The 26,253-nt window shown below is 47.0% G+C and overlaps 2 protein-coding genes across 4 annotated transcripts in view; one reads left to right on the top strand and one right to left on the bottom strand.

The window, feature by feature from the left end:
• The window catches only part of LOC310666953 (thrombospondin-3), a 49,255-nt gene extending 41,005 nt beyond the window's left edge, over positions 1-8,250 (top strand). For both annotated transcript variants that reach the window (XM_083418485.1, XM_083418484.1), the window contains exons 21-23: positions 2,469-2,641; positions 6,741-6,880; positions 7,845-8,250. In XM_083418485.1, the coding sequence (XP_083274611.1) occupies positions 2,469-2,641; positions 6,741-6,880; positions 7,845-7,900 (369 nt within the window). In that variant the 3' untranslated portion in view covers positions 7,901-8,250. The remainder of the gene's footprint in view (positions 1-2,468; positions 2,642-6,740; positions 6,881-7,844) is intronic.
• The window catches only part of LOC310667043 (uncharacterized protein), a 79,347-nt gene that overhangs the window by 25,486 nt on the left and 27,608 nt on the right, over positions 1-26,253 (bottom strand). Inside the window, exon 5 of one of the 2 annotated variants that reach the window (XM_083418697.1) lies at positions 17,003-17,707. The exons of the other annotated variant lie outside the window; for it this stretch is intronic. Coding sequence (XP_083274823.1) covers positions 17,697-17,707 — 11 coding nt within the window. The 3' untranslated portion in view covers positions 17,003-17,696. Of the gene's footprint in view, positions 1-17,002; positions 17,708-26,253 lie in introns of those variants that run through there. 2 annotated transcript variants of the gene reach the window in all.

Here is a 26,253-nt window from a genome sequence, read left to right as displayed (position 1 = left end):
GTTTCAGGTTAAGAACGGACCTCCAGAACGAATTAAGTTCTTAACCCGAGGTACCACTGTATAATTATACGATAATGATAACTAAGTAGACATAATAATAATCAAGGTGGATGCTACCTATTAACATTAAGCATTTATTTATACGCTAGTTTGTTTCTTTATATAACATCGGCTTATTTTTATTTATTCCTATTCCTTCTTGATTTATCATTGTCAACACATTGCTGTTCATTAAATTAAGTAACCTTTAATATTTGCTATTAGGTAATAAATTCTGATCACGCACTTCCGTCAAGAGCTGACCTCCTCAAGTTTAGGTTTTGAAGCAAAGGCTGATAGATTTAAAAAAAAAAAATAATGTATGATTGATTATTCATTACTACATACTAAGCACACCCTTCTTTCCAAAGCTCAGCTGCTCAAGCTGAGGTTTCAAAATGAATGCCGATCCATCTAAATTTAGTCAATGAATAACTCACATGTTTGATGAAGAAACCAGCCCTTCTGCCAGGGAGCCTGGGGTGCTATACATGCCTCTGCTTGCAATAAAATTATGCTCATGACGTCCCTGTGAGGGAGGTCACGTGGCAATGCATAGCCCACCCAGCAAGCAGGTGACTTGTAGAGGGGCAGGAAGAGGGCAGGGCTGCCCTGGGCAGGAAGAAAGGTGGATGTCAAGGAATCAACTCTGAGTGGGACACATAGAATTGCAGAGTTGGAAGGGATCTCATGGATCACCTCATCCAATCTCCCAGAATTCAGCGAGGCCTCATCTGCGTTATACAGTCTATAGCAGTACAGTGGTGCCTCGCAAGACGAAAAGAATCCGTTCCGCGAGTCTCTTCGTCTTGCGGTTTTTTCGTCTTGCGAAGCAAGCCCATTAGCGGATTAGTGCTATTAGTGCTTTTAGCAGTTTAAGGGCTATTAACGGCTATTAAAGGTTTAAGGGATTAGCGGATTAGCTGCTAAAAGGCTATTAGCAGCTTAGCGCTTTAGAAAAAGGGGTTGGGGAGCGGGAAAAAACTCAAAAATCGCAAGACATTTTGGTCTTGCGAAGCAAGCCCATAGAGAAATTTGTCCTGCGAAGCACCTCTGAAAACGGAAAACCCTTTCGTCTTGCGGGTTTTCCGTCTTGCGAGGCATTCGTCTTGCGGGGCACCACTGTATATCACTTTAATATAATAGTTTAATATACTTTAATATAATTTTGTTTGTTAAGGGTGCTGAGAGTTGTTAGGAGAGACCCCTCCCCCTCCCACAAACAACCCTTTAATTTGGTTTTTCAGATTGAAATTTTACAGTCACATGTGCAACATACAACACAAAAACAAGATTCCAAGGAATCTCTTGGACTTCCCTCCTCCCCTTTGTGGGTCCTATTGTTAATCATTCCCGGCTGCATTTTCATTTTTATAATCCAAATCTTTTACCTCTCCATTGTGTCCAAAATGATATATCAATAGTATCTAACACCAAGTAAATGGGCAAAAATGTATAAATCTAAATCAAACAAATGCTGGAAATGTAAAGAGAAAGAAGGTTCTTTTTATCATATGTCAGGGATCAGCAAACTTTTTTAGCAGGGGGCCGGTTCACTGTCCCTCAGACCTTGTCGGGGGCGGACTATATTTTTTTTGGGGGGTGGGAAATGATCAAATTCTTATGCCCCACAAATAACCCAGATATGCATTTTAAATAAAAGAACACATTCTACTCATGTAAAAATCCGCAGGCCAGATTTAGAAGGCGATTGGGCCAGATCCGGCCCCCGGGCCTTAGTTTGCCTACCCGTGTCATATGTGGTGGTCTTGTAGTAAGGTTAAAACTTACTGGGAAATGATATATAATGAATTGAAAAGGATGTTCAAAATAACTTTGATCAAAAACCCAGAAGCTTTTCTTTTGGGAATTATAGGGAAAGAACTACCTAAATTGTATAAAATTCACCATTAAAATACCGGTGATATTCCAAACCTACTAACGGTTTTAACTGTTTTAAGATAAGTTATAAATTTTCCCCATTCCTTATTAAAATTTTGATCTTCCTGATTTCTGATTTTTCAGTCATTTTTAGCCATTTCAGCATAATCCATCAACGTCATCTGGGGATTGCAGTGTTGAGACTTGCTGGAAGACCTCCGTTTCCCTTCCAGAGCTACGGAGTGGTTTAACAACCAACCGATCCTTCTTCCCAGGGAGCTCTTGGGAATTGTAACTCTATAAGGGCAACAGGGAGGTCTCCCAGCCACTCTCAGCAGCCTTAACGAACTACAGCTCCCAGAATTCTCTGCAGGGAGGTCTGGCGCAGCTGTTTAAAGTGGTATCATAGCGCTTCAAAGGTATGGTGCGAACGGGTCTTGCTGAAGCAGAATCCAGCTTGGCTTCTGCAAGGCCTAATCCTGTCTCTCCTGGCTGAAACAATGCGTTCTGTTTCTCCTGCTCCCCACAACCCCCCTCCTTGCTGGCAGGCGGTGAAGTCTAGCACCGGTCCCGGAGAATACCTGCGGAACGCCTTGTGGCACACGGGCCACACCCCTGACCACGTCCGCCTGCTCTGGAAGGACCCCCGCAACGTGGGCTGGAAGGACAAGACCTCTTACCGCTTGCGGCTCCTCCATCGGCCCCAAGTGGGCTACATCAGGTGAGGTGTGGGGCTGCAGCGGTCGCTTCAGCGGTGAGGGGGCAGGTTGACGAGGGCAGTTTCATGACGGGAACAGCCACGCACCCTTCTGACATTATGCTACCTTCTGAGATTAGAAGTCATCTTAATCATTATCTTATATAATTAGGCGATAATGAAAACTAAGGAGGCATAATACAGTGGTACCTCTGGATGCGAATGAGATCCGTTCCGGAGCCCCGTTCGCATCCAGAAGCGAACGCAACCCGCGTCTGCACGTGCTGCAATTCGCCGCTTCTGCACATGCGCGTGACGTCGTTTTTTTAAAAAATAATATTTATTAGAAGTTTATCAGTTACAGAAAAAAAGGAAAAGAAACAAAAAAAATTAACAAACAATACATAAAAAAAATACATCAAAACAACAAGAAAAACAAAAACATTTAAAAACACATCCAATATTTCCATATCTTTACTTTTCATTTACTTGTTTCATCGACCTCCTCACACCTCCCTTTTTTGTATTCTATTTCAATTAGCTATTTCAGCAAATCCTTTCCATCTTTCTCAATTTTTTGTTCTATAATTTATCTTAACACAATCTAACTTTAAATTTTCCAGTTTGGCCCATTAACAATCAGTTTTTGCTTAATTCTTTATAACATATCTCCATTACTTCCGGGTCGCCACAGTGCGCAACCCAAAAATACTTATCCCGAAGCTACTTCAACCCGAGGTAAGACTGTAATAGTTAAGGTGGACGTTGCCTCCTAACCTCAAGCATTTACTTACTTACTTACTTACTTACTTACTTACTATTCCTTCTTGATTTATCATTGTCAATACATTACTGCTAATTAAATTAAGTAACCTTTAATATTTATTACTAGCTAGCTAATAAATTCTGATCACACACTTCCGCCAACAGCTGACCTCCTCAACTTTAGCTTTTTGAGCGAAGGCTAGGCTGATTGAACAACATTTGTCATTGATGTACCATATTGGCCCGAATATAAGCCGCACCCAGATATAAGCCGCACTTTTAAAATTCACGGGGGGGGGGGAGAGAAAAAGTTAATACCTGAATATAAGCCACTCCTTTAAAATCCTACAGGCACTCACACCTGTTCCATTTTACCGTGTGTCTGTTTCAGCAGTGATATCGTAAAAAAGCCCATTTTTGTAAGGCCACGAATTTAAACCGCACTTTAACTTTTCATGGTTGGAATTTGGAAAAAACGTGTGACTTATATTCAGGCCAGTAAGGTATTATATATTGATTATTACATCCTAAGCACACCCTTCCTTCAAAATCTCACCTCCTCAAGTTGAGGTTTTGAAATGAATGCTGGCCCATCTAAATTTATTCAATGATTAACTCACATGTTTCATGTAGAACCCAGCCCTTCTGCCAGGGGGCCTGGGATGCCTCCCTTGCGATAAAATTGTCCTCACAACGACCCTGTGAGGGAGGTCACGTGGCGATGCATAGCCCGCCCAGTGAGCAAGGGACTTGTAGATGCCCCTCAGTCTGTGTCTGATGTGCTGTTCACTATCCTGCTCTATTTTCAGGGGTGACTAATACGTTGTTTTTTACTAATATTTTATGGAAATAATTTCAGTTACAGAAAATAAAGCGATGAAAGAAAGAAGAGAGACAGAAAAAAGTACAAAAAATACAGAAAGGAAGAAAGAAATAGTACACTAAATATAATCAGTTACTCTTCCATACATTATTAGGTAGATATATAAATAAAACGATCGTCTCCCAAAGCATATATGATTTTTAATAGTCTACTGTGTTTAGCATGGGACGCGGGTGGCGCTGTGGGTTAAACCACAGAGCCTAGGGCTTGCCGATCAGAAGGTTGGCGGTTCGAATCCCTGCAACGGGGTGAGCTCGCGTTGCTCAGTCCCTGCTCCTGCCAACCTAGCAGTTCAAAAGCACGTCAAAAGTGCAAGTAGATAAATAGGTACCGCTCCGGCGGGAAGGTAAACGGCGTTTCTGTGCGCTGCTCTGCTTCGCCAGAAGCGGCTTCGTCATGCTGGCCACATGACCCGGAAGCTGTACGCCGGCTCCCTCGGCCAATAAAGCGAGATGAGTGCCGCAACCCCAGAGTCGGCCATGACTGGACCTAATGGTCAGGGGTCCCTTTACCTATGTACAGCATAAACTCATATCAAATGTCATTATATTTGTCCAAACAAAGTCTGCAACTATAAGCAATCCATTCATATATTGCAAGTCTTGTTTGAGATGTTAAAAGTACATCTCAGCCTTCCTTTAGCTTGTGCAGTTTGGCTTGCTCGCTCGACCTCTCTAGAGTGGCAAAGGATAATTTGTAGATTGAGGGAGGGGACTATGAATCTGTTGGATTGAGTGTAAGAGGGAGATAGTAAAAAGGCCGGGGGGGGGGGGGTTGAATACTTCTCTTTCCCCGCCACCGCAGCCTCCCCTCTCCCAGCTGGCGTAGAGGCTGATCCGTTCCTTGTTTAACAATGTGGCCGGTCCTCGTGTGTGTGTGTGTGTGTGTGTGCGCGCACGCAAAGGGGGGGTGGCTCATTCCACTGGGAACGAGTTCACCCCCACCCCCTCCACTCCCTTCCCCAAGAACCATTCACTGGATGGGCCCCAAGGCCCATTGTCTGGTTCACCATGGCAACCCGAGTCTGGGTGGAATGCTTTTGGCCCTCAGCAGACCTTTTTAAAATGCAAAAAAAAAAGGGAGAAAAGAAATCTGGACAATGGGGAAAGGTGGCGGGGGGCAATCCTGCTGAGAATAGGGCAGAGCGGGAGGAGGAGGAATGAAGCCTGGGAACTTTATCCCCCCCCCCTCCTTTGCAGAAAGAGCAGGAGAAGGGGGGCACACCTCCCCATCTCTCCACTGCAACTCCGTCACCCGGCCTCTGCCCCCCCCCCCCCCCCGCACCTTGAACTGGACTAGATCCCTAGATCTCTGTAGACCCTCAAAACACGCCAACTTTTGACAAGAGGCAAAGGGGCCTTACGATGGCTTGCGCGGTTATGGTGGCTTGGAAGGAACATGTCCCCTAATGTCCTTCGGACGTCCTGGGCACTTCAGAGTAGCGTTGTCTTTACTCAGAATAAAGGGTCCAGCTTTAGTTATGTTTCTGAATGCCGGCCATTGGGATCCACAAGAGACGAAGGCGCTCTTGCGCTCAGGTGCTGCTGAATTCAGTCTGCCGATGTTGCTGTTTCCAAAACAACGTGTGAAACAAAACCCAGCCACCCTGTGAAATTCCTCTGAATTTTGCAATGCTGTTCCCCAGCCAAATACCAGGAACAGTGGTACCTCAGTTTTTGAAAATCGAAAAACGGAAGCCTCAATACGGAAAACTCAGAAAGGAAGCCACGTTTCCTGTTCGACTTCCAAGGTGTGTTTGAAAACAGAGGCACTTACTTCCAGGTTTTCGGCGTTTGAGTTCCGAAACATTGGACTACAGAGGTGTTCAAAAACCGAGGTATCACTGTACTGTGGTAAATAGGGACCTGCCTTGTTTCTGTGACAGCAAGTTGTTTTAAACTGTTTTTAATATTGTGTTTTAACACGCCCTGGGACCCTGAAATGGGGACGACCTGAAGTGGACGGCCTCACCATTCTCTATACAGGACATATTGCTTCTGTTATAAGCAGTTTTTACCCCTCTCTCCACTTGGAAAGGGCCCCAGAGCAGCCTGCGTGTGATCGATAAAAGTAAGGCATTCCCTGACCCTCAGGCTTGCAATGTGAAAGGTACAACACAAGAGGAGAAGGGGCTGAGGAGGGAAGAGGAAAACTCCAGGTGCCAGTCCTTACAATAGCCGAGCCTAAAAGTGGAGTGGGTCTTCATCCAGTCTTCCTCAATATTCAGCAGCCGGGAGGGATGGGCTGTTGCAAGATAAGAGCTGAGGAAGCCTCAGGGTTGTCTAAGACAGGGCCGACTATCCCAGTCCACTCATGTGTGTGCCGGCCCTGGGCTTTGCGACCTTCTCTGCTTCAAAACCATCCTTGAAGGTCAGCTGCCATTCATCTACCTTCTTATTTCTCCTGATCATCGTGACACCCCCCCCCAACAAGGACTTTCCACGCACCTGACCCCCTCCTGTCTCCCCCTCACAGGGTGCTGCTATACGAGGGACCCCAGCTGGTGGCCGACTCGGGCGTCATCATCGACACGACGATGCGAGGGGGCCGCCTGGGGGTCTTTTGCTTCTCCCAGGAGAACATCATCTGGTCCAACCTGCAGTATCGCTGCAACGGTCAGCTGTGGGACAATTCGGGCTGGTTCAAAGCAGGGCTTCGCTCACCTGAGCTAGGCCTCATTCTCCTAGACCAGGGTGGGGGTGGGTGGGATTTCCATGGAGGTCTTTCCTACCAAATCAGAGTGGGTGGGTAGTATCCCCTCTGCCCTCCCCAAATAGTTGAGCCTGTTCTGGGGGAAATGACAGGATGTTTATATCACCGAGGTTGAAATTCTATATACCAGGTGGAGACAAAGGCAGAATTTGATTCAGTTTTGCATTTAAAGTCGTGCTGGAAAAGTTGTGTTTTTCTGAATTTTGCAATGCAATCCAACCAAGAAATGCACGTTAGGTAAAAGTATACATCGAAAATGAATATGTTGGTCCAAATAACAAAGAAAAGGGGTTTGTATTAAGAGAAATGGCATGCATGATTGTGTGCATTGATCAAAATGTGTTCCTCATGAGAAATTCACACTAAAATGCAGAAGACTTTCATGGGGATAAAAAAAACCCCACAAAAAAAATCTGAATTTAAGAATGAGAAGATGAAGAGCAACAGAATCAACAGATCCTTCCATCATCAGGGATTGGGGCCCTCCAGATGTTGATGAACTTCCAACGCCCATCAGCCCCATGATGATGGGAGTTGTAGTTCAGGAATATTTGGAGGACCACAGGGTTCTTCACCCCTTTCCTAGACCTGTGTCCCAACCTATCAGGGATCACATATTCAATACATTTACAGATGTGTAAAACAGGGATAAGGAGCACATGCCCCTCTAGATGGACTCCCGTCTCCCATCTCCCCTCAATGTTGGCCATGTTGGCTGGAGGCTGATGGGAGCTGGAGTGCAACAGCATCTGGGAAGCCACAGATGTTCTCCAGAGCTCTGCTTTCCATAGGTCTAGTGCAAAACCTTGACTATGATGTTTCCGCTCTACCTAATGCTCTCTCTCTCTCTCTCCCTTCTCTCTGTAGATACCATCCCTGTGGACTTTGAGCCGTTCCGCCGGATCTTACTGGAAGGGGCTTGAACTAAGGTCATCAAAAGGGCTCAGCGCCCATCCTAGAAGTGGGCATCATTTCAGACCCCCATACACAACACACACACACACACACACACACAAACACACACAATGGACTGGAAAACTAGCAGACCTCACCCCATAAGCTTCTGGAAACCCCCAGGGGTTTGCTGGCCGCAGTCTCTTCTGTGGGGTTCTCAAGATTCCTTGGCCACAGGGACCAGCAAAGGATTCTGGGCCAGCAAGGGCCCAGCCAATCAGAGAGGGTGGCGACAGAGCAAACGCCCACTATCTCCCGTCTTTTGCTGTCTTCATTTTGGGAAACAATTTGTCCATAAAAGTTCTGGCTGTTTTTCTAACTTCTTGCTCTTGTTGTTGTTTGGTGAGGGCACCAGTGAGTGTGTGGGGTCCCAAGTAGTAGAAGACTTAGTTTTCTCAGTGTTTCACCTTCAAAGGAATCATCTTTCAGTGAGGGAATGAGGGAGCCAGATATTTAAACAGCTGCTTTATACCACTATGACATCCTTTACTTTCCTGCACCCACAAAGGATTCTGGGTTGAGAAGTCTTTGTTAAAAGAAGCCTCACTTCCCCATTCAACCTCAGAGAGGACTAGAATCCCCAGAGTTTACTGGGAATCATAGACCTGTAGAGTTGGAAGGGGTCCTGAGGGTTATCTAGTCCAACCCCCTGCAATGCAGGAATATTTTGCCCAACGTGGGGCTTGAACCCATAACCCTGAGATCAAGAGCTTATGCTCTTACCAACTGAGCTATGCTTCGTGGACCAATAGCTATTAAAACAGCTGACCTTTATGTGGATCTTAATTTCACATACATGCCCATAGGTTGCTGACCTTGGGATTGTAGTGGATGGAAAAGATCGCTTCAGTGTGAGGCAGCTACAAAAAGGCAAAATTCAATGCCGGGGATTATTAGGGAAGGAATGAAACTGCCGATATTGCGAGGCTGTTATACAAATCTATGGTGCGGCTGCATTTGGAATATTGTGTAGGGTTCTGGTCAGCTCTCCTCCAAAAGGATATTGTAGAACGAGAGAAAGATTCGGAAAAGGGCAACCGAAATGCTCAAGAGACAGGAGTTATGAGGAAAGATGCCAGCGTTTTTGGTTTAAAGAATATGCAAGTAAGAGGGGGACATGACTGAAATTTATAAAATTAGGCACAAATGGAAAAGGGGATGGAGAACAGTTTTTCTCCCTCTGCTGTAGCCTTAGAGCTTGTGGGCATCCGGTGGAGATGATCCTTGAAAGATTCAGGACAGAGGAAAGGAAGTTCTTCACAGAGCAGATGGATAAATGTGGATTAGACAAATTCATGGAGGATCAAGCTATCAGCCACCAGACTCAATGGCTATGCTTTGCCTCCACTTTCAGAAACAGCATTTCTTTGGATAACAGTTCCTGGGAATCTCAGGAGGGCAGAATGCTGTTGTCCTCAGGTCCGGTTTATCCACAGTGAGAACCGGAAGCTGGACCAGGGGGGCCATTTTACATTCTTATGAATTCTGCATCAGGGGCAGTTTTGAGCACTAAGAAAAGCATTCCATATAAAAGTCGAAATTATTAGGAACAGAGGACGCTGTTTTGTATCGCGCCAGGTCCATTTGGGTCAGTATTGTCCACACTGACAGACAGCAGCTGCCCGCCATTTCAGGCAGGGGAGTCCTGCCCCCGCTGGAGGTACTCCATCACTGAGCCATGTCCCTTCCCCAGGTATAGTTAAAACTATCACCACCCAGAGCCGTCCCAAGACATTTGGGCAGCTGAGACAGACCCCAAAACGCCTCCCGCTTCCCCGCCAGAGAAGAAGAGATGAGGGAAGATCTACTTGAGCAACAAGGGAGAAGAAAGATCGACATTGGGATCTGCTGCCTCTGTGGAATCTGCCGCCTGAGGTGGTCGTCTCACCAAACAGGTTTCCTTCCTGTCGCTTGATAAGGAAGCCATGAGAAAGTTTGCACTCGAGGTCCGACAGAAGCGCTCCGATTGAAAATGTGTGCCTCCGTCCTGTTGTTTTGGTGGCTCCCAAATCTCACAATCACCTCTGTCTTGTCTCCAGGTTTCTGGCCTTCGGAAGGAGAGCCTGACTCGGTATCCCGAGAGGTCCTAGGTTAGGTGTGTCCCCATGGGGCACCCGTAGGCGAACCCAGGACAGCAGGAGGCCGGGACAAGTGCAATATTAGCAGGAGAACGAACAACACTGCACTGTGCCCCATTCCTCCCGCCAACCTGGAAAGAGGGACACTTGCAGGCCTCTGGCTGAGCGAGTCACGGCTGCGTCACGGCCCAGACTTCGCCCATGGGAGAGAGAGGGAGGACCAGGCTGCCGGTCCTGCGAAAAGAGTGGATAAATGTTTACCATGGGGGTCTCGAGCGATACCCACCTGCACCCTCTCAGAGAAAGCCTCTCCGGGCCCCGTCCAGGTCCCCCCCACAAGCCGGAGTCGCAACTGCGCTCCGGAGCTGGGCATTTGGTTAAATAATCACCCGCCCTGGCCAAGACACTCGGACGTTGCTGTGGCGACCAGTGTCCCGGCAACGGCCAAGTGAATGTGCGCTCTTGCCGGCAGCGAGGAGCCTTGTTCGGTTGGGGGGCGCCCCGCTCCACTCACGCCACAGAGAGGAGCCCGCAAGGCTCCCACGCACAGAACAGAGAGAGCCGGCGAACGGGACTCCTGGGAAGGCATTCTTCCTGCTTCCGCAAACTAAAATAAATTCTCCAAAATAATAAAAAAACGCCATCAATCTCCTCTGGATCCCAGACTTCAGAAAGTTTTCAAATTTTGGAGGGTCGCCACCTGTTGTGAGGGTGAGGGGAGGACCCCCCCTCCTTGGCCTTGAGAGGAAAAATGGAAATAAGGGAATCTTGCCCATCTTGCTGGCGCAGATAGACCCACCTGCTGCCTCTGTGGGCTAAGGGCAGAGGAGCGGCGCAGGTCGTAAAGATGTGGCAACCCCGAGAAGCCCCCTGTTGGCGAGGATGGGCATTGTGCCCTCAGAAGGAGGGTTTTTAGCTCTTTCAGGTAGATCTACTTGCCTTTGAAATGTGTGGCTGGAGAGCTTGTTTATGGCAACCTCCCCAGTCTGGAAAGTGCCCGGTGCAGGATGAGAGCGGTCCTGATACAGCTCAGTCCTTCCAGCGTGTTTGGCTGGGGCCCTGACCGCGCCGACTCTCTCGCAAAAAAGTTCTGTTCGGGAAAGGGCTCTCCACCCCCCCCCCCACTCCGCCTCCAACCTCGGCTCTTTAGCTACACAATGGAGCGGGCAGGGATGGGAGCGCCCAGCAACAATGGGCATGCATAGACTCCAGCGGCCCATTCAAGCAGCAAAAAGTGTCCTCTTAAAAGGGCAATGCGCAGAGCGGACCAGGGGGATGGGGACACAGCAGAGAGAGAGAGAGAGAGAGAGAGAGAGAGAGAGAGAGAGAGAGAGACCAGGAAACGGGTGGAAGCCCAACATCAGAATGCAAACACAGTTACTGCCAAGTTAAGGGTGCATCTGGGCATGTGCAAAGTAGAGTTCTTTTTGCCTTCTGGAGTGGCTTTAGGCAACCCCTAAGGTAGGGGTGGGGGAACTTTCTTTTTTTCCTTTTTAGACTTTGGGAACTTGGGAACTCCCTGCCTAATGAAACCAGGCAAGCCCCTTCTCTGTACAGTGGTACCTCGGGTTACATACGCTTCAGGTTACATACACTTCAGGGTACATATGCTTCAGGTTACAGACTCCGCTAACCCAGAAATAGTGCTTCAGGTTAAGAACTTTGCTTCAGGATGAGAACAGAAATCATGCTCCGGCGGTGCGGAGGCAGCAGGAGGCCCCATTAGCTAAAGTGGTGCTTCAGGTTAAGAACAGTTTCAGGTTAAGAACGGACCTCCGGAATGAATTAAGTACTTAACCTGAGGTACCACTGTACTGTGCTTGACACCTGCTAAAAACGTTTTTGTTTCGACAAGGCTACCCAAACGATGCGAGTTTTGATCTGTCTTTTGTCTGTGGGGTTTTTTAAAAAAACTTTTCAAAAGTTTTAAATTATGGCCGTTCATTTTCCTTCGTGATAATTTTATTGTTTTATCTTTTTTCATAAATTGCTCTGAGGTTTTTTGTTTTGTTTTTACAGTCAAGCGGTGCATAGATTCTATGAAATAAATAACAGGGATATGCGTTCCCTCCTAGGTGACCTTCCACACAAGCGGTGGGTGGGATCAAAGGCAAGAGCAGCGATGGATCTGTCTCTTACCTTTTGCAACAGAGGGCTATATTCCAGGCACACACAACAGTCCGAGGCTGCTCCACCCACCGCCCTGTTCTCCACCATAGCTAGCAAGAGGGACAACCACAGCTCAGGGACCCACCTCAGCTCAGGGGGCGGAGCTGGGCCAGCAAGAGGCGTGGCCTCACAGAGGGGGCGTGGCCTGGTGAGAGTCCCGAGGGCCAAACAGAGAGGCTTTGAGGGCCGCATTCAGCCACCAGACCTGAGGTTTCCCAGCCCTACTCCCAGTATCAAGGGTACATTTTCCCTTTCACTCTCAGTTACACCCCCTTTTACAGTCAAATGGCTTAGTTGTCAAACAAATTGGCTCCCAAATGCTGAAAACCCAGAAGTAAGGGTTCCAGTTTTCAAACGTTTTTCGGAAGCTGAACAGACTTGGAACAGATTAACTTTGAGACCCAAGGTATGACTGTATTAGTATTTATCACTGGTTAAATTTATAGGCCGCCTTTTCCACACTCTATTATTCTATTCATTCCCAGTCTTTCCTCCGATTAGCTCAATACAGGGCCACACTTCTCACCCCCCCCTTCCTATTTTATTGTTATTTACGCTTTATACCGTATTTTATACTGGTTTTTTTGTAGCATCAATTAAGTGTTTTAAATTTGTTGTTAGCCGCCCTGAGCCCGGTTTCCTGAACCGGGAAGGGTGGGATATAAATAATTTATTATTATTATTATTATTTTACCCTCACAACAAGACTGCGAGGTTGTGGAGGCTGATGAAAAGCATTCTGTTCTATTCATTTTCCGCCTCCCCTTCAAGGCAGAAAACTCATTTTCTCTCTCTTCCCCATCTTCCATTCCATCCGCACAACAGCCCTGCGAGGTTGATCACCCAGTAATTGGCTACTGTGGTCATATAATGAGCTTCACAGGCAGGCATGGATTTGAACTCTGGTATATCCCATAAAGAAGGCTGATCGCCGAAGAATTGATGCTTTTGAATTCTGGTGCTGGAGGAGACTCTTGAGAGTCCCATGGACTGCAAGAAGATCAAACCTCTCCATTCTGAAGGAAATCAGCCCTGAGTGCTCACTGGAAGGACAGATCCTGGAGCTGAGGCTCCAATACTTTGGCCACCTCATGAGAAGAGAAGACTCCCTGGAGAAGACCCTGATGTTGGGAAAGATGGAGGGCGCAAGGAGAAGGGGATGACAGAGGACGAGATGGTTGGATAGTGTTCTCGAAGCTACCAGCATGAGTCTGACCAAACTGCGGGAGGCAGTGGAGGACAGAAGTGCCTAGCGTGCTCTGGTCCATGGGGTCATGAAGAGTCGGACACGACTAAATGACTAAACAACAACAACAACATCCCAGAGCCTAGCCTGACACCCTTGCGGGGGATTGGATTCTGAAAAGTTCATGAGGCGGATGAAATTTTCACACAGGGGGAAATTCCACAGTTCTTACCACAAATTGGCTTGCAAAATATATATATATCCCAGGAAATCCTAGTGATGTGCCGGCCCGCGCTCTGGCGGAACGTACAGTGGAGACCAGTCCATTTGGGCACAAACTTGTAATCAATGGGTTCTGCCATTATTGGCTCTGGCTGCCACCTCTCTGAGAGTATCCCGTGTTGCAAAAGAGAAAACTGAACAACCCCAAGTAACACGCGGCATGTATTAACAATAAATTGATAACGTTATTTCATTTCACAATTCATAAGCAGCAAACATGCAAAATGTGCATGAAGTCACATTTAATAGGAGTCAAATAAATGTTCCATGAACAGAAATATTAGGCATAGTCAGTAAGTATAAAGAATCCTCCCTGCCCGTGGACTGTCTTGCCAGAGTGGTGCATGCTCTAGTTATCTCCCACTTGGACTACTGCAAAATGCGCTCTACGTGGGGCTACCTTTGAAGGTGACCTGGAAACTACAACTAATCCAGAATGCGGCAGCTAGACTGGTGACTGGGAGCGGCTGCCGAGACCACATAACACTGGTCCTGAAAGACCTACGTTGGCTCCCAGTACGTCTCTGAGCACAATTCAAAGTGTTGGTGCTGAGCTTTAAAGCCCTAAACAGCCTCGGTCCAGTATACCTGAAGGAGCGTCTCCACCCCCATCATTCTGCCCGGACGCTGAGGTCCAGCTCCAAGGGCCTTCTGGTGGTTCCCTCACTGTGAGGAGTGAAGCTACAGGGAACCAGGCAGAGGGCCTTCTCAGTAGTGGCACCCGCCCTGTGGAACGCCCTCCTACCAGATGTCAAAGAGAAAAACAACTACCAGACTTTTAGAAGACATCTGAAGGCAGCCCTGTTTAGGGAAGCTTTTAATGTTTAATATACTATTGTATTTTAATATTCTGTTAGAAGCCGCCCAGAGTGGCTGGGGAAACCTAGCCAGATGGGCGGGGCATTAATAATAATAATAATAATAATAATAATTTATTATTAAGGCAAAAACCCTATCACTGCATATTTACAGGATATTGACTGTTGAAAGGCTTTTCGCCTCCATCTCAGTGTTCTTTGATCGTTACTGACTACTTTTCAACATAACCAGCTCTGCCATTAGAGAGATTGAGGCGGCTGCCTCAGGCGGCAGAAGCCCCTGGGCGGCAGCAGAAGCAGCAGCAGGATGGCGTCGGAAACCGCTCCGGAACTTGCGGAGCGAAATGGGTGCCAATGCAGCAGGGGAGGCAGAGGACTCTGTTGGTTGTGGACTCTCCTTCCTTTTTTTATTAAGTTTTACAATAAGTATGAAACGACAAAAAATAAGGGAAAATAAACCATAAGATTACAATAACACACAACAAAACAGCAAAAAATATGTAAGAAAAAGAAAAAGAAAAAATAAGAAATAAAATCAATTATTATCCTCATTATATTCTTGGCATTGACTTATTTCTCCGACTTCCCCAGACCTCCCTTCCCTGTATTCCAGATCATATATTCTATCAGCAAATTCCTTCCCTCTGTCTTAATATAATTTTGTCATAATTTTAATATCTTAATGTAACTGTTTTTCCTTATTTCTTAAAATATTAGGTCTTTTTTAATCTTTACACTTTTTACTAATAACCTTTTACATTCAATCTGGTGTCATTAAACATTCATTATCTTATAGTGTTTCTGTAGATAGTCTTTAAATTTCTTCCAATCTTCCTTCACCGTCTCTTCTCCCTGGTCTCTGATTCTGCCAGTCATTTCTGCGGATTCCATGTAGTCCATAACTTTCATCTGCCATTCTTCCAGCGTGGGTAGCTCCTGTGTCTTCCAATACTGTGCGATGAGTATTCTTGCTGTTGTTGTAGCATACATAAAAAATGTCCTATCCTTCTTATGTGCCTGTTGGTTGACCTCCTTCCTTGGAGGTTTTTAAACAGAGAGGTTGGGTGGCCGTCTGGCATGGATGCTTCAGTTGAGATTCCTGCAATGCAGGGGGTTGGACTAGATGACCGTCAGGGTCCCTTCTGACTGCAGTTCAGTGATTCTACGAAGCAGCGGCAATGGCAACAGGCAGAGCGGCAGCACATCTGCTTTTCAAGATGATTCCATTCAGTGTCTGTCAGGAGTGCGTGCAGGAGCCAGGCCCTGTGACCAGAAGGGCTTCTCAGGACCGGGGCCTTCCTAAGTTTGATTTTTATCCACCCTGGCCAAGGTGCTAGAGAGTATGGCACAATGGGCAGCCTTTGCAGTGAGTTGGTGGGTGCTGCAATTCGACATGTTAACACACTTATTTCTCTCCCAAGAAACACACACCCAAAGATGGAAAGGGGCTAAATGCAATCCTCTCTGTCTGGCGCTGAGAATTCTCCCCTGAGTGGGCAAGAAAAATTGATGGGGGGAATAAGGGGGGGGGGGGAATAAGGATGATATGTTTCTGGATAATATGGAAAAATGGGGGGGAATAAGGATGATATGTTTCTGGATAATATGTTTTGTTTTAATTTTGAATAAAAAAGTTATTAAAAAAGAGAGAGAGAGAGAGAGAGAGAGAGAGAGAGAATTCTCCCCTAAGCTGCACCCATCCCTGGCCCTGGTTTCACACCCTCCTTGAAGGCTTTTGCCCGGCTGGAATGTGCCCTTGAACCCCGATAATTCCTCTTTCTTGTCTGGATGGAGAGCAAAGAGGGGCGTATGCAGGAGTGCATGTGAAGGAACTAGCCTGCTGTTCGGATGTAAACATTCACACGCATTGCTCTGGTCACTGTTGCCTCTGGCCCCTGGGAGGTTGTGCAGAAGGAAATGTGGCCCTCAGGCCGGAAAATGCATTTTCAGGATGCTCAGGTGCCGCTTAGAAATTTCGTGCCCAGCTGTTGCCTGGCTAAGTTGCTGGCAAGGAATAGCCAGCAGGTGGCGATGCAGCCCCGGCCATGTGGAAAGTGCCACCAGGATTGTGTGCTTATTCCAGGAAGGACTGTGTATATTTGGAAGTGTGTGTAGATGTACTAGGCCAGGCTTCCTCAATCTCAGCCCTCCAGATGTTTTTAGACTACAATTCCCATCATCCCTGCCCACTGATCCTGCTAGCTAGGGATCATGGGAGTTGTAGGCCAAAAACGGGACGCGGGTGGCGCTTTGGGTTAAACCACAGAGCCTAGGACTTGCCGATCAGAAGGTCGGCGGTTCAAATCCCCGCAAAGGGGTGAGCTCCCATTGCTCGGTCCCTGCTCCTGCCAACCTAGCAGTTCGAAAGCACGTCAAAGTGCAAGTAGATAAATTGGTACCACTCCGGCAGAAAGGTAAACGGCGTTTCCGTGTGCTGCTCTGGTTCGCCAGAAGCGGCTTAGTCATGCTGGCCACATGACCCAGAAGCTATACGCTGGCTCCCTCGGCCAATAAAGCGAGATGAGCGCTGCAACCCCAGAGTCGGCCACAACTGGACCTAATGGTCAGGGGTCCCTTTACCTTTACCTAGGCCAAAAACATCTGGGGGGCTGAGGTTGAGGAAGCCTGTACTAGGTGCTGGGGGGTCTGGGGCCTTGGACTTGGGGGGGGGGGGTTGGACAGCAGTGCTGGGTTTCTAAAGCGGCAGGTTCAGGGGCTCAAACCAGTCTGGAACTGGGCTGGCAGGAGTTCTTAGTGCAAAACACTCTGTGCATGTTCAGGATCACTCTCTTTCCCCCCTTCCCTTCTGCAAAGGCTGAGCTCTCTCTGCAGTAACTGGTATTCAGAGGACACCCCAAAACTGGTATTTGGGAAAAGGCTCAGTGGTTGCAGCATGCAGAAAGTCCCAGGTTCCAATTCCCAGCATCTCCAGGCTCCGTATCTGAAACCCTGGAGAGCTGCTGCCAGTCAGTGTCGACAATATTGAGCTAACTAGAGCACAGCTCTGACTCTGTGCAAGGAAGTTTCCTATGTTCCTATATAAACCCACCTCTTGTGTAAAATGCTAAAATTGTAGAGTTGGCAGGGATCCCAAAGGATTAACTAGTCCAACCCGCTGCAATGCAGGAACAGAACCATGTGGTCTAGCACCATGAGGACTGGAATCTTACCAAGGTTCAAAGCTTCTCTTTCTACATACTCACTCCTCCAAATTTGTAATGCAGCTCTCCAATCAAAAAAGGTCTGCAAAAAAATGGGTACATCAGCCTAGCAAACCTGGAATCATGCATGGCAGTCATGTAACTCTCAATATGTTTTCTATATATGGAGACAACTTTAATTCTCACCTCCCCCCACTTGATGATTTGGACTTTGTATGCAATTGTACTAATTTGCATGGTTTTTCACTTCTGCTTTTCATATTTTATTTTTCATTTCTTGTTATACCATATTTTTCACCCTATAGGGCGCACCTAGTTTTTTGGGGGGGAGGGGATAAAGAAAAACAATTATTTCCCCCCCAGCTTCCCCGACCCCAGCCCCCAGAAGAGGCTGCTATCCACAAGCCTGGGGAGCCCGGCGGGAGTTCAGGAAGCTATCCACAAGCCTTTCATTTTTGGAGGGGGAAAAGTGCGTCCTATAAGGCGAAAAATACAGTAATTGTCCCCTCTGTTCTGTGCGAACTGAAATTTAAAAATGGTGCATATTAGGCGAAAGCGTGCATTTCAAAACGCATGTATTAGTGGAAATAACACGCCACACACACAAGCGTCCTCATGGAAACTTGACAGCATTTTAGCCCCAGTTTATCCAAAATTATATGCATTTCTATGCACTATTCTGCCTAATGTACACAATTAGGCAGAATAGTGCATAGAAATGCATATAATTTTGGATAAACTGGGGCTAAAATGCTGTCAAGTTTCCATGAGGACGCTTGGAAATGAAACTGACAAATCGATGCAGATACGTGGTGGAATTAAATTAAACCCGGAACAAAGAGAAGTTAGGAGAAACCGAAACGGACCGATCGGCCCATCCCTGTGGTGTGAATCTCTTGAGTTTTGCAAAACAGAAAGGTTGTTTTGGGGAAAAGGCAGTTCAGGCCTGCAGCCAGAAAATTTTGTGGATGCCAAAGAACAAAGGGAGCATCAAGGAATGGAACAGAGGAGCCAAAATATTATAACCGGAGCCTTCACTTAAAAGAAACAGGGAATGCAATGCAAGAATTCTCTTGCACTGTTTTGACCCTTTGGAGATTTCCCCTGCGAAGCTCCCCCAGCGGTGAAGAACCTCAGGCCCGGAGGGCCGAATGCGGCCCTTCCAAGCCTCTCTATCTGGGGGGTTTGTGTGTGAGTGTTTGTGTTGAAATCAGCCTCCTCTACAAAATTCACATGGTTTGCTCCGCCCCTTTTTTCTTTGGCCCTGCCCACCATGGCCATGTGATCACAGGGCGTCTGCCCAGAAGTGAACGCATCCCTCGGGGGATGCCCTTGAACGAAAGTCGCAAGAGCTGAGCCAATAGCAAAGGTCCCCCCCAAACCTGGTTAAATTGGTTATGTGTGCCACCAAAGCAGCTGTACGCACATAAATGGAAAGAAGTTCCAATAATGAAAGAGCAGACCTTGAAATCATTGGACTATGAGGAGATGGAGAAACTGACGTCGAAAATAAGAAACCAAAAAGGAGAAACGCATGCAGAAGAACGGAGACCCTTTTCTAATCAGTTGAGAAAATACTATAGTCAAATGAAATCACAGGGCCATAGCTGTCAACTTTCAGATTTGAAAATAAGGGATCAGCAGCCTCACCTGTCCCGGGGACAGTCTATGGGATATCTAACAATCTGGGATAGCAGCGGGAAGCAAAAGAAGGGAAGGTTGACAGCTATGCACAGGGCTTGAAATATAGGCAAAGTAATGAGAATGATAAAGGAATGCAATGTAAGATTTATTTGCTCAGTAGTGGCGCCCTCCCATCAGATGTCAAGGAAATAAACAACTACCTGACTTTTAGAAGACATCTCAGGGCAGCCCTGTTTAGGGAAGTTTTTAATGTCTGAAGTTTTATTCTGTTTTTAGTCCTCTGTTGGGAGCCGCCCAGAGTGGCTGGGGAAACCAAGCCAGATGGGTGGGGTATAAATAATAAAAATATGATTATTATTATTATTATGCTTTAAATGTTACATATATGGCAGTACTGTAGATGAAAGATTTGAATAGAAACATCATGGAAGGAAGGAAGGGAAGTCAAAATCTTAAGGGAATATTGCACTGAAATTGAATTCGTTGAATTGTTTGAAAACCAATAAAAAATTATGGGGGGGGCAGGGAACCAAAGGTGTCCTTGCAAGCTACTTTGCTCCGTCCCTTCAGTTCAGGCGCTTGGGTTGTTAAATTTCAATGACCCGTCTTGCCCAACCATAACAGCCAAACGATGTTTCCCCCTCAAATTTGGCTGCGCTGTGACGTCAAAAGACTCTGGAGCTCACACTTTTATCGCTTTATTCATCTCATATTTGCAATGGGTGTGGAAAGGGCCTCTGGCTGATACAGAGACTGGTCTTGAAATGTTTTAACAAGGTTCTTTTATTTATTCTAACTCCTGTTCCCTTCGCCGTCCCCAGACAGGTATGATTAAGTGTTCCGTGCACTTTCTGGACTCCTTGCCCTTTGTACGAGCCCATGATCTTCCAGGCACGAGGCTCAGACCCGAGCCAAGATTTGCATGCGCCCGTTCCCACATGCGGCCCTGGTGGCCGGTCTCCCTCAATAGCCTTGCTATTAATTTGCTGCATTTCCATCCCACTAAAAAGGAGCTCAAGGTGTCTTGAACCTTCCATCATTGGATGTCCGCCATTTCCTGTGTTTACGAGAGGCAGAAAGACTTTCCCCTATTCTTCTCCACCGTAGAAGATAGATAGATTTATTACGGTTGGAGACCAGCTTATAAAACACACTTGGGGGTACAATCCCAGAAGGAAAACAAACATTTAAAACAATGTACGACATTTAAAATTTATAAATGTGATAAGCGTATAGACACTTAAAACTTTAAGATAAGCTACTGCAGAGAGATGACCCAGAGTCACCCATAGAACCGAGTTTGGGAATTTTCTTAATGAACTACAGTGGTGCCTCGCAAGACGAAATTAATTCATTCTGCGAGTTTTTTCGTCTTGTGAATTTTTCGTCTTGCAAAGCACGGTTTCCCATAGGAAATGCATTGACGGTTTTAAGAAAAAGGCGCAAGACGTTTTCGTCTTGCGAAGCAAGCCCATAGGGAAATTTGTCTTGCGAAGCAACTCAAAAAACAAAAAACTCTTTCGTCTTGCGAGTTTTTCGTCTTGTGAGGCATTCATCTTGCGAGGTACCACTGTAGTTTGAGTCAGGAGATGGTCCGCGTGTACAGATCTGTACACAGAATCTGGCGACCATCCGGGTCGTCTTCTGATCTTTGCCTAACAAGAAAAGGTCAAATTTTTGCTTTTCCGGGAGGTCAGTGAGCCTCACCAGCAGGGAATCAATGGTCTCACTACGTGCCTCTTCATAAAAGGGACATCTAAAGAACAAGTGCTCTGGGCTTCCTATCTCCCCCAATGAACAGGCGCAAAGTCTCTGAGCATATGGGACTTTTTTAAAGGATCCTTCCAGGAACGGCGAGGGCAGAGCCGAGCTTCTGGCAAGTGTAAAAGCCCTTCTTGCATTTTTGGATATGAGAAAGAAGAGATATGCTGCCAGTGTGGCTATATATCTCTCGATTTCTCCAATTTTATAGTCGGGGCACCTTGAGCAGTCCTGTTGTCTCTTGGTGTCTATGACTTAGAAGGGTTCGAGGGGCAAAACCCAGTTTCTGAAGGGGGTTCAGGACTGCTGTCTGCCAGCCTGACTGGAACTGGTCGCAGAGGATCAGTGGGGCTATTCCTCAGGGGAGCAAATTCAATGTCAGCCATTTATAGACTGATGTTAGGTGGATATAAGCCTTGACTCTCATCATCCCCATTTCTAGTCTAACTCATGCGTTTGAAACACATCTGGGGACTTGTAGGAGAGCTCTAACGAGTTTGGATTGAACTCTCTCAAGGGAGGAGAAAGCAGAGGAAGGCGGGCCCAGAAAGGATCCATAAAGGAGCTGCGCCGTAGAATTGTAGAGTTGGAAGGGACCCAAAGGGGCATCTAGTCCACCGATGCCTTTCTGCGAATACTGATAGCTCAGTCGGCGAGAGCGTGGTGCTGATAATGTCGAGGTTGCAGGTTCGATCCCTGCATGTGAGATAGCTGCATGTTCCTGCATCGCAGGGGGTTGGACTAGATGACCCCCTGTCCCTTCCAACTCTACAATTCTACCATTCTCCTCCAGGGTTCCTCTTTTCCAGTCCTCCAAGTTAGCGGCTTTCACTACATCTCATGGGAGGGAACATCGTAGTTTAACTATGCGCTGGCCGGGTGAAGCAGCAGCAAAATATGTGGCAGCAATCCAGCTGCTACCCGAACGTAACTCTGACACACCGTGACACTCTCACAAGGAAAGGCACTGTGTGAAAAAGATTTATTACTGAAATGAGATCATCCACCTAGCTGCCTAAAAATAGCATCCATAGGATTTAAGTTTCCTTTATTGGTTTTTAAAATTTATTTTCAACGCCCTTGATCTTACTTCCTCTTCCTAGAAGGGATGAAATTTAACTTGGCTTGCCACGGGGCTGGAAGGAGTTGAAAGGTGACGGGTTTTCTCTCCCTCTCCATTATAGAATCATAGAATTGTAGTCGGGACCCTGAAGGACTCATACTTAATCTGTTAATGTTTTGCAGCCCTGGGAGGGCGGTGGCAGATTTAGTCACGACAAAGGAAAAGAAAGTGTACGTCAAGGAGCCACCGCAAGATCCTTCTTTCTCTTGGTAGCTGCTGTTCATTTTCCCCATGCATCATGTGTTTGCAGAGGGGTGTGGCAGAAAATAGGGCGATTTTTTCCCACCGCTGCCCCCACTCCTCTGCCTCTGTTTCCTGGCATGCTGGCAGCTCCCTTCCCAAACTAGAGGTCAAACAATTTATTTCTTTTTTTGTGGGGGGGGGGAGGAGGAACTGTCTCAGCCTTCTGCCTGGCTCATGAGCTTTCCAGAAGCAGGCACCTGTCCCCTGTCAGAGACAGGGTGCTTGGGCAAACGAAACTTTGGTCCGACAGTGCGAGAGTGAGGCGTTTTCCGTGGCACGCCAGTCTATCAGTATCTGTTAGTCATCATAATAGTTGAAGACAGAGCCTCTCTACCCAGAAGCATTCTACCTCCAGGAAACAGTTTGGGCTGGGGGAGGGGGGGTCAGTGAAGAACAGCTGCGGGTGATCTAGGAAGAATCTGTCAGTGTGAATCTGGATGCTGGACTGGACAGAACTTGGTCTGACTGAGCAAATAAAGTCTTCCATGCCTCAACACTGCTGTTATTTTACTGGCCATTTCGCCATAATATAAACAGTGGGCCTGGAGAGAACATAAAACCATAAACAGACCATAAAAATGAAATAAACATGAAATAAAAGCAGCTGCATCTGTGCTCGAAATAAGGGGAAACTGCCTGGCAATACTTCCTCCTTCCGTAAAGGTTCTTCTCCGCTCCTGTGTTCTTGCAGCAAACAGAATGACTTTGGGATGCGCCGTGCGCAGGCTCAGCAGTTAAGAGCGCCCACTGGGTTTGTGGAAAGGGTATAGGAAAGGGTAGGCAACCTGGAGTCCTCGGGGCACATGTGGCCCTCGGCCTAATGTCAAAAGTGACCGGTTCAGGCTTCCGGAGAAAAAGCATCTTTTTCTTTCCTGTCAGCCTGCTGGGCAGAGAGGAAGGAAGAGAAGTAATGATGGAAGGAGATAAGAGGATGTTTGAAAGAGAAAGGGGGAAATGGGACACTAGGGGAGAGGGGAACTTGTTGAAGGCTGAGACCCCTCTGGCTTCTTCACCAGCCAGACTCAGCCCTGCCTCTTGGCCTCCCTCCTCTCCTGCCTCCTCTCCTGCCTCTGATTCTGAACTGCTCTCTGCCAGAGACTCTCCCTGCTCACTAAACCCTGTTGCCTCTTCAGCCTTCCGACGCATCCTGCTCCCAGTCTTCTCATTGTCCCACCACCAGTCTCCAGGCTCTGAGCTGCCTTCCCTGGGCTGGTTCCTTCCACCTCCTCTCTGCATCTAGCCCGTCCAGTGCCGGATTTACCTATAAGCTGAACAAGCTATAGCTTAGGGCCACACTCTCTTGGGGGCCTCCAAAAAGTTCAAAGGGGGGAAAAGTGGATGTACATTTCCAAAATAGAAGATAAAGAACAAATAAAATAAAACCTACACACAGCAACTATGTTGTAAGAAATGAACCCTGCCTGCTAGCCTGCACCCTAAAATATCACTGGTTTGCTCATTTCCATATATAGAGTGCCTTAAAAAAAAGGTAAAGGACCCCTGACGGTTAAGTCCAGTTGCGAATGACTCTGGGGTTGCAGCACTCATCTCGTTTTACTGGCCGAGGGAGCCGACGTTTGTCCGCAGTTTTTGCGGGTCATGTGGCCAGCATGACTAAGCCACTTCTGGCGAAACCAGAGCAGCGCACAGAAATGCCATTTACCTTCCTGCCGGAGCGGTACCTATTTATCTACTTGCACTTTGATGTGCTTTCGAACTGCTAGGTTGGCAGCAATAGAGTGTCTACATTCTGCTATTTATAATTATTAGTAGTTTGCATTATTTCATGTTATAGCAAGTTTCTAGAGACTAGGTTCTGAGTCTTTGTAAATTGTGTTTCTAAAGGAACTTTTGTTATTGCCAAATGCCAATGTGTTTGCATTACTAAGTTTGTTATGAATAAAAAATCATTTCAAGTTGCAGCTTAATAATTGTATTTCACTATTTATATACTTCTTCTTAATTGTGTTTCAATTCAAAAATTACTTTGATAAAATAAACAGTTTGTTATGTGCAAATGGCTTTAGATACCTATTAGGTCCATAAATAACCATATAGCATATAATATAAAAGGTAAAGGTAAAGGGACCCCTGACCATTAGGTCCAGTCGTGGGGTTGCAGCACTCATCTCGCTTTCCTGGCCGAGGGAGCCGGCGTACAGCTTCCGGGTCGTGGCCAGCATGACTAAGCCGCTTCTTGGTGAACCAGAGCAGCACATGGAAACGCCGTTTACCTTCCTGCCAGAGCAGTACCTATTTATCTACTTGCATTTTGATGTGCTTTCGAACTGCTAGGTTGGCAGGAGCAGGGACCGAGCAACAGGAGCTCACCCCGTCGTGGGGATTTGAACCGCCGACCTTCTGATTGGCAAGTCCTAGGCTCTGTGGTTTAATCCACAGCGCCACCCGCGTCCCTAGCATATAATATATTCAACACAAAAAACAGGACAGCTGGACATATAAAGGGTCCCATTACCTTCATTAGCTTAGGGCTCCATCAAACCTAAATCCAGCCCTGAGCCTGTCCATGGCATTGCAGCTGTTTGAGAGAGCCTGTTCTTTGCCCCATTGAATGAAGATGTTATGCATGCAGGGAAGAACAATGAAGGGCAGGTAGGGGACAAAGAGACTGACGGCATCATGCCATGGCCCATCGATAGTGAAAGGCCACAGGGAATGCAGGGCCCTGGAAGCAACGGAGGGATGTTTTCTCGGTAAATAACATCATTTTACAAAGGCACCCAACCGCTCGGCCTCAAAGACTCCTGATTGCACAGTCTCTGAACAGGTTGGGCAAATTCTGAATCTATTTCTGGAATTCAGAGACTGTCGCTGTGGAAGAGGTTGCCGCCTCTGCTTCTTTTTGGTTTTGCGGTTCGTGGGGCATAGGGAGGAACAGGGAAGCTTTTCCCCCAGGTGATTCGAGCAATTGGCATTTAGCGGAAGTCTCCCTGGACTCCGATAAGGCTCAAGAAGGTGCCATTAATCACTTAAAACAGTGGGAAATTGTTTCTGCAGGTGCCTGTCCACTGGCCTGGCCTTTACCAAAGCAAGACTGAATTTCAGTGAGAAAAGAAGGCAGGAGAGTCAAGGGGTGGGGATGGAAAAAGGCTGTAGCTCCATGTCCCGACAGAAACCGCCCCCTCCTCTCTGGAGAATCAGCAGAGAACATCAGCAGATTCTTGGATATGGGAGGGGTGAAATCTCCTCAGTCCCGACAGTGGAGGCAGAGAGTGTTTCTGAGCACATGAAGAGTGGCTGCCCTTCACCCCACCAAAATCCCTTCACCCGTCATCAAGGAAGGACTAACTCCAAGGCCCCCCCAAAAAGGCACACAAGAAACTCAAGGATCATGCCAACTTTTGGTTTTGCTTGAAAGGAACACAAAAGAAATTCAGTTATGCTAACCAAACCTTTCTTTCAGCCTTTTCTCCGCATGTGCAAAGTTCATTTAGAGAGCAAAAGGTTACCCAGCAAGCTCACAAAATCGCCTGCTTTTATATATATGAAATTCCTGATGCAATTACTTGATCAGATTACATACCAGTCCATTACTGGTAAACCAGACTCTGTTTTTTCATTGTTCAATTTCAGCTTGGAGAACCTCCCTAACTAGCCGAGAAAACTCTTTGAAAGAGGTCCTGCTGCGAAGGTCGGCAGCTTTCCTCCAGCCCCTCTGCGAAGGCCCACATCCCCCGATCTGTCCGGGGCCACGTGCCAACTGTGGATAGAGTATCAGACCTGGGAGGGAGACCCGGGTTCAAATCTCCGCTTGGCAATGAAGCTCACTGGGCGTGACCTGGGGCCAGTCACTGTCTCTCAGACTACCTAACCTACCTCAGGGGGTGGTTGTGAGG

This window comes from Podarcis tiliguerta (assembly GCF_965153285.1).
Source record: "Podarcis tiliguerta genome assembly, chromosome: 16".
Classification (NCBI taxonomy): Eukaryota; Metazoa; Chordata; class Lepidosauria; order Squamata; family Lacertidae; genus Podarcis; species Podarcis tiliguerta.
The sequence above is the reverse complement of the archived record's forward strand: the minus strand, read 5'-3'. Positions and strand labels throughout refer to the sequence as shown.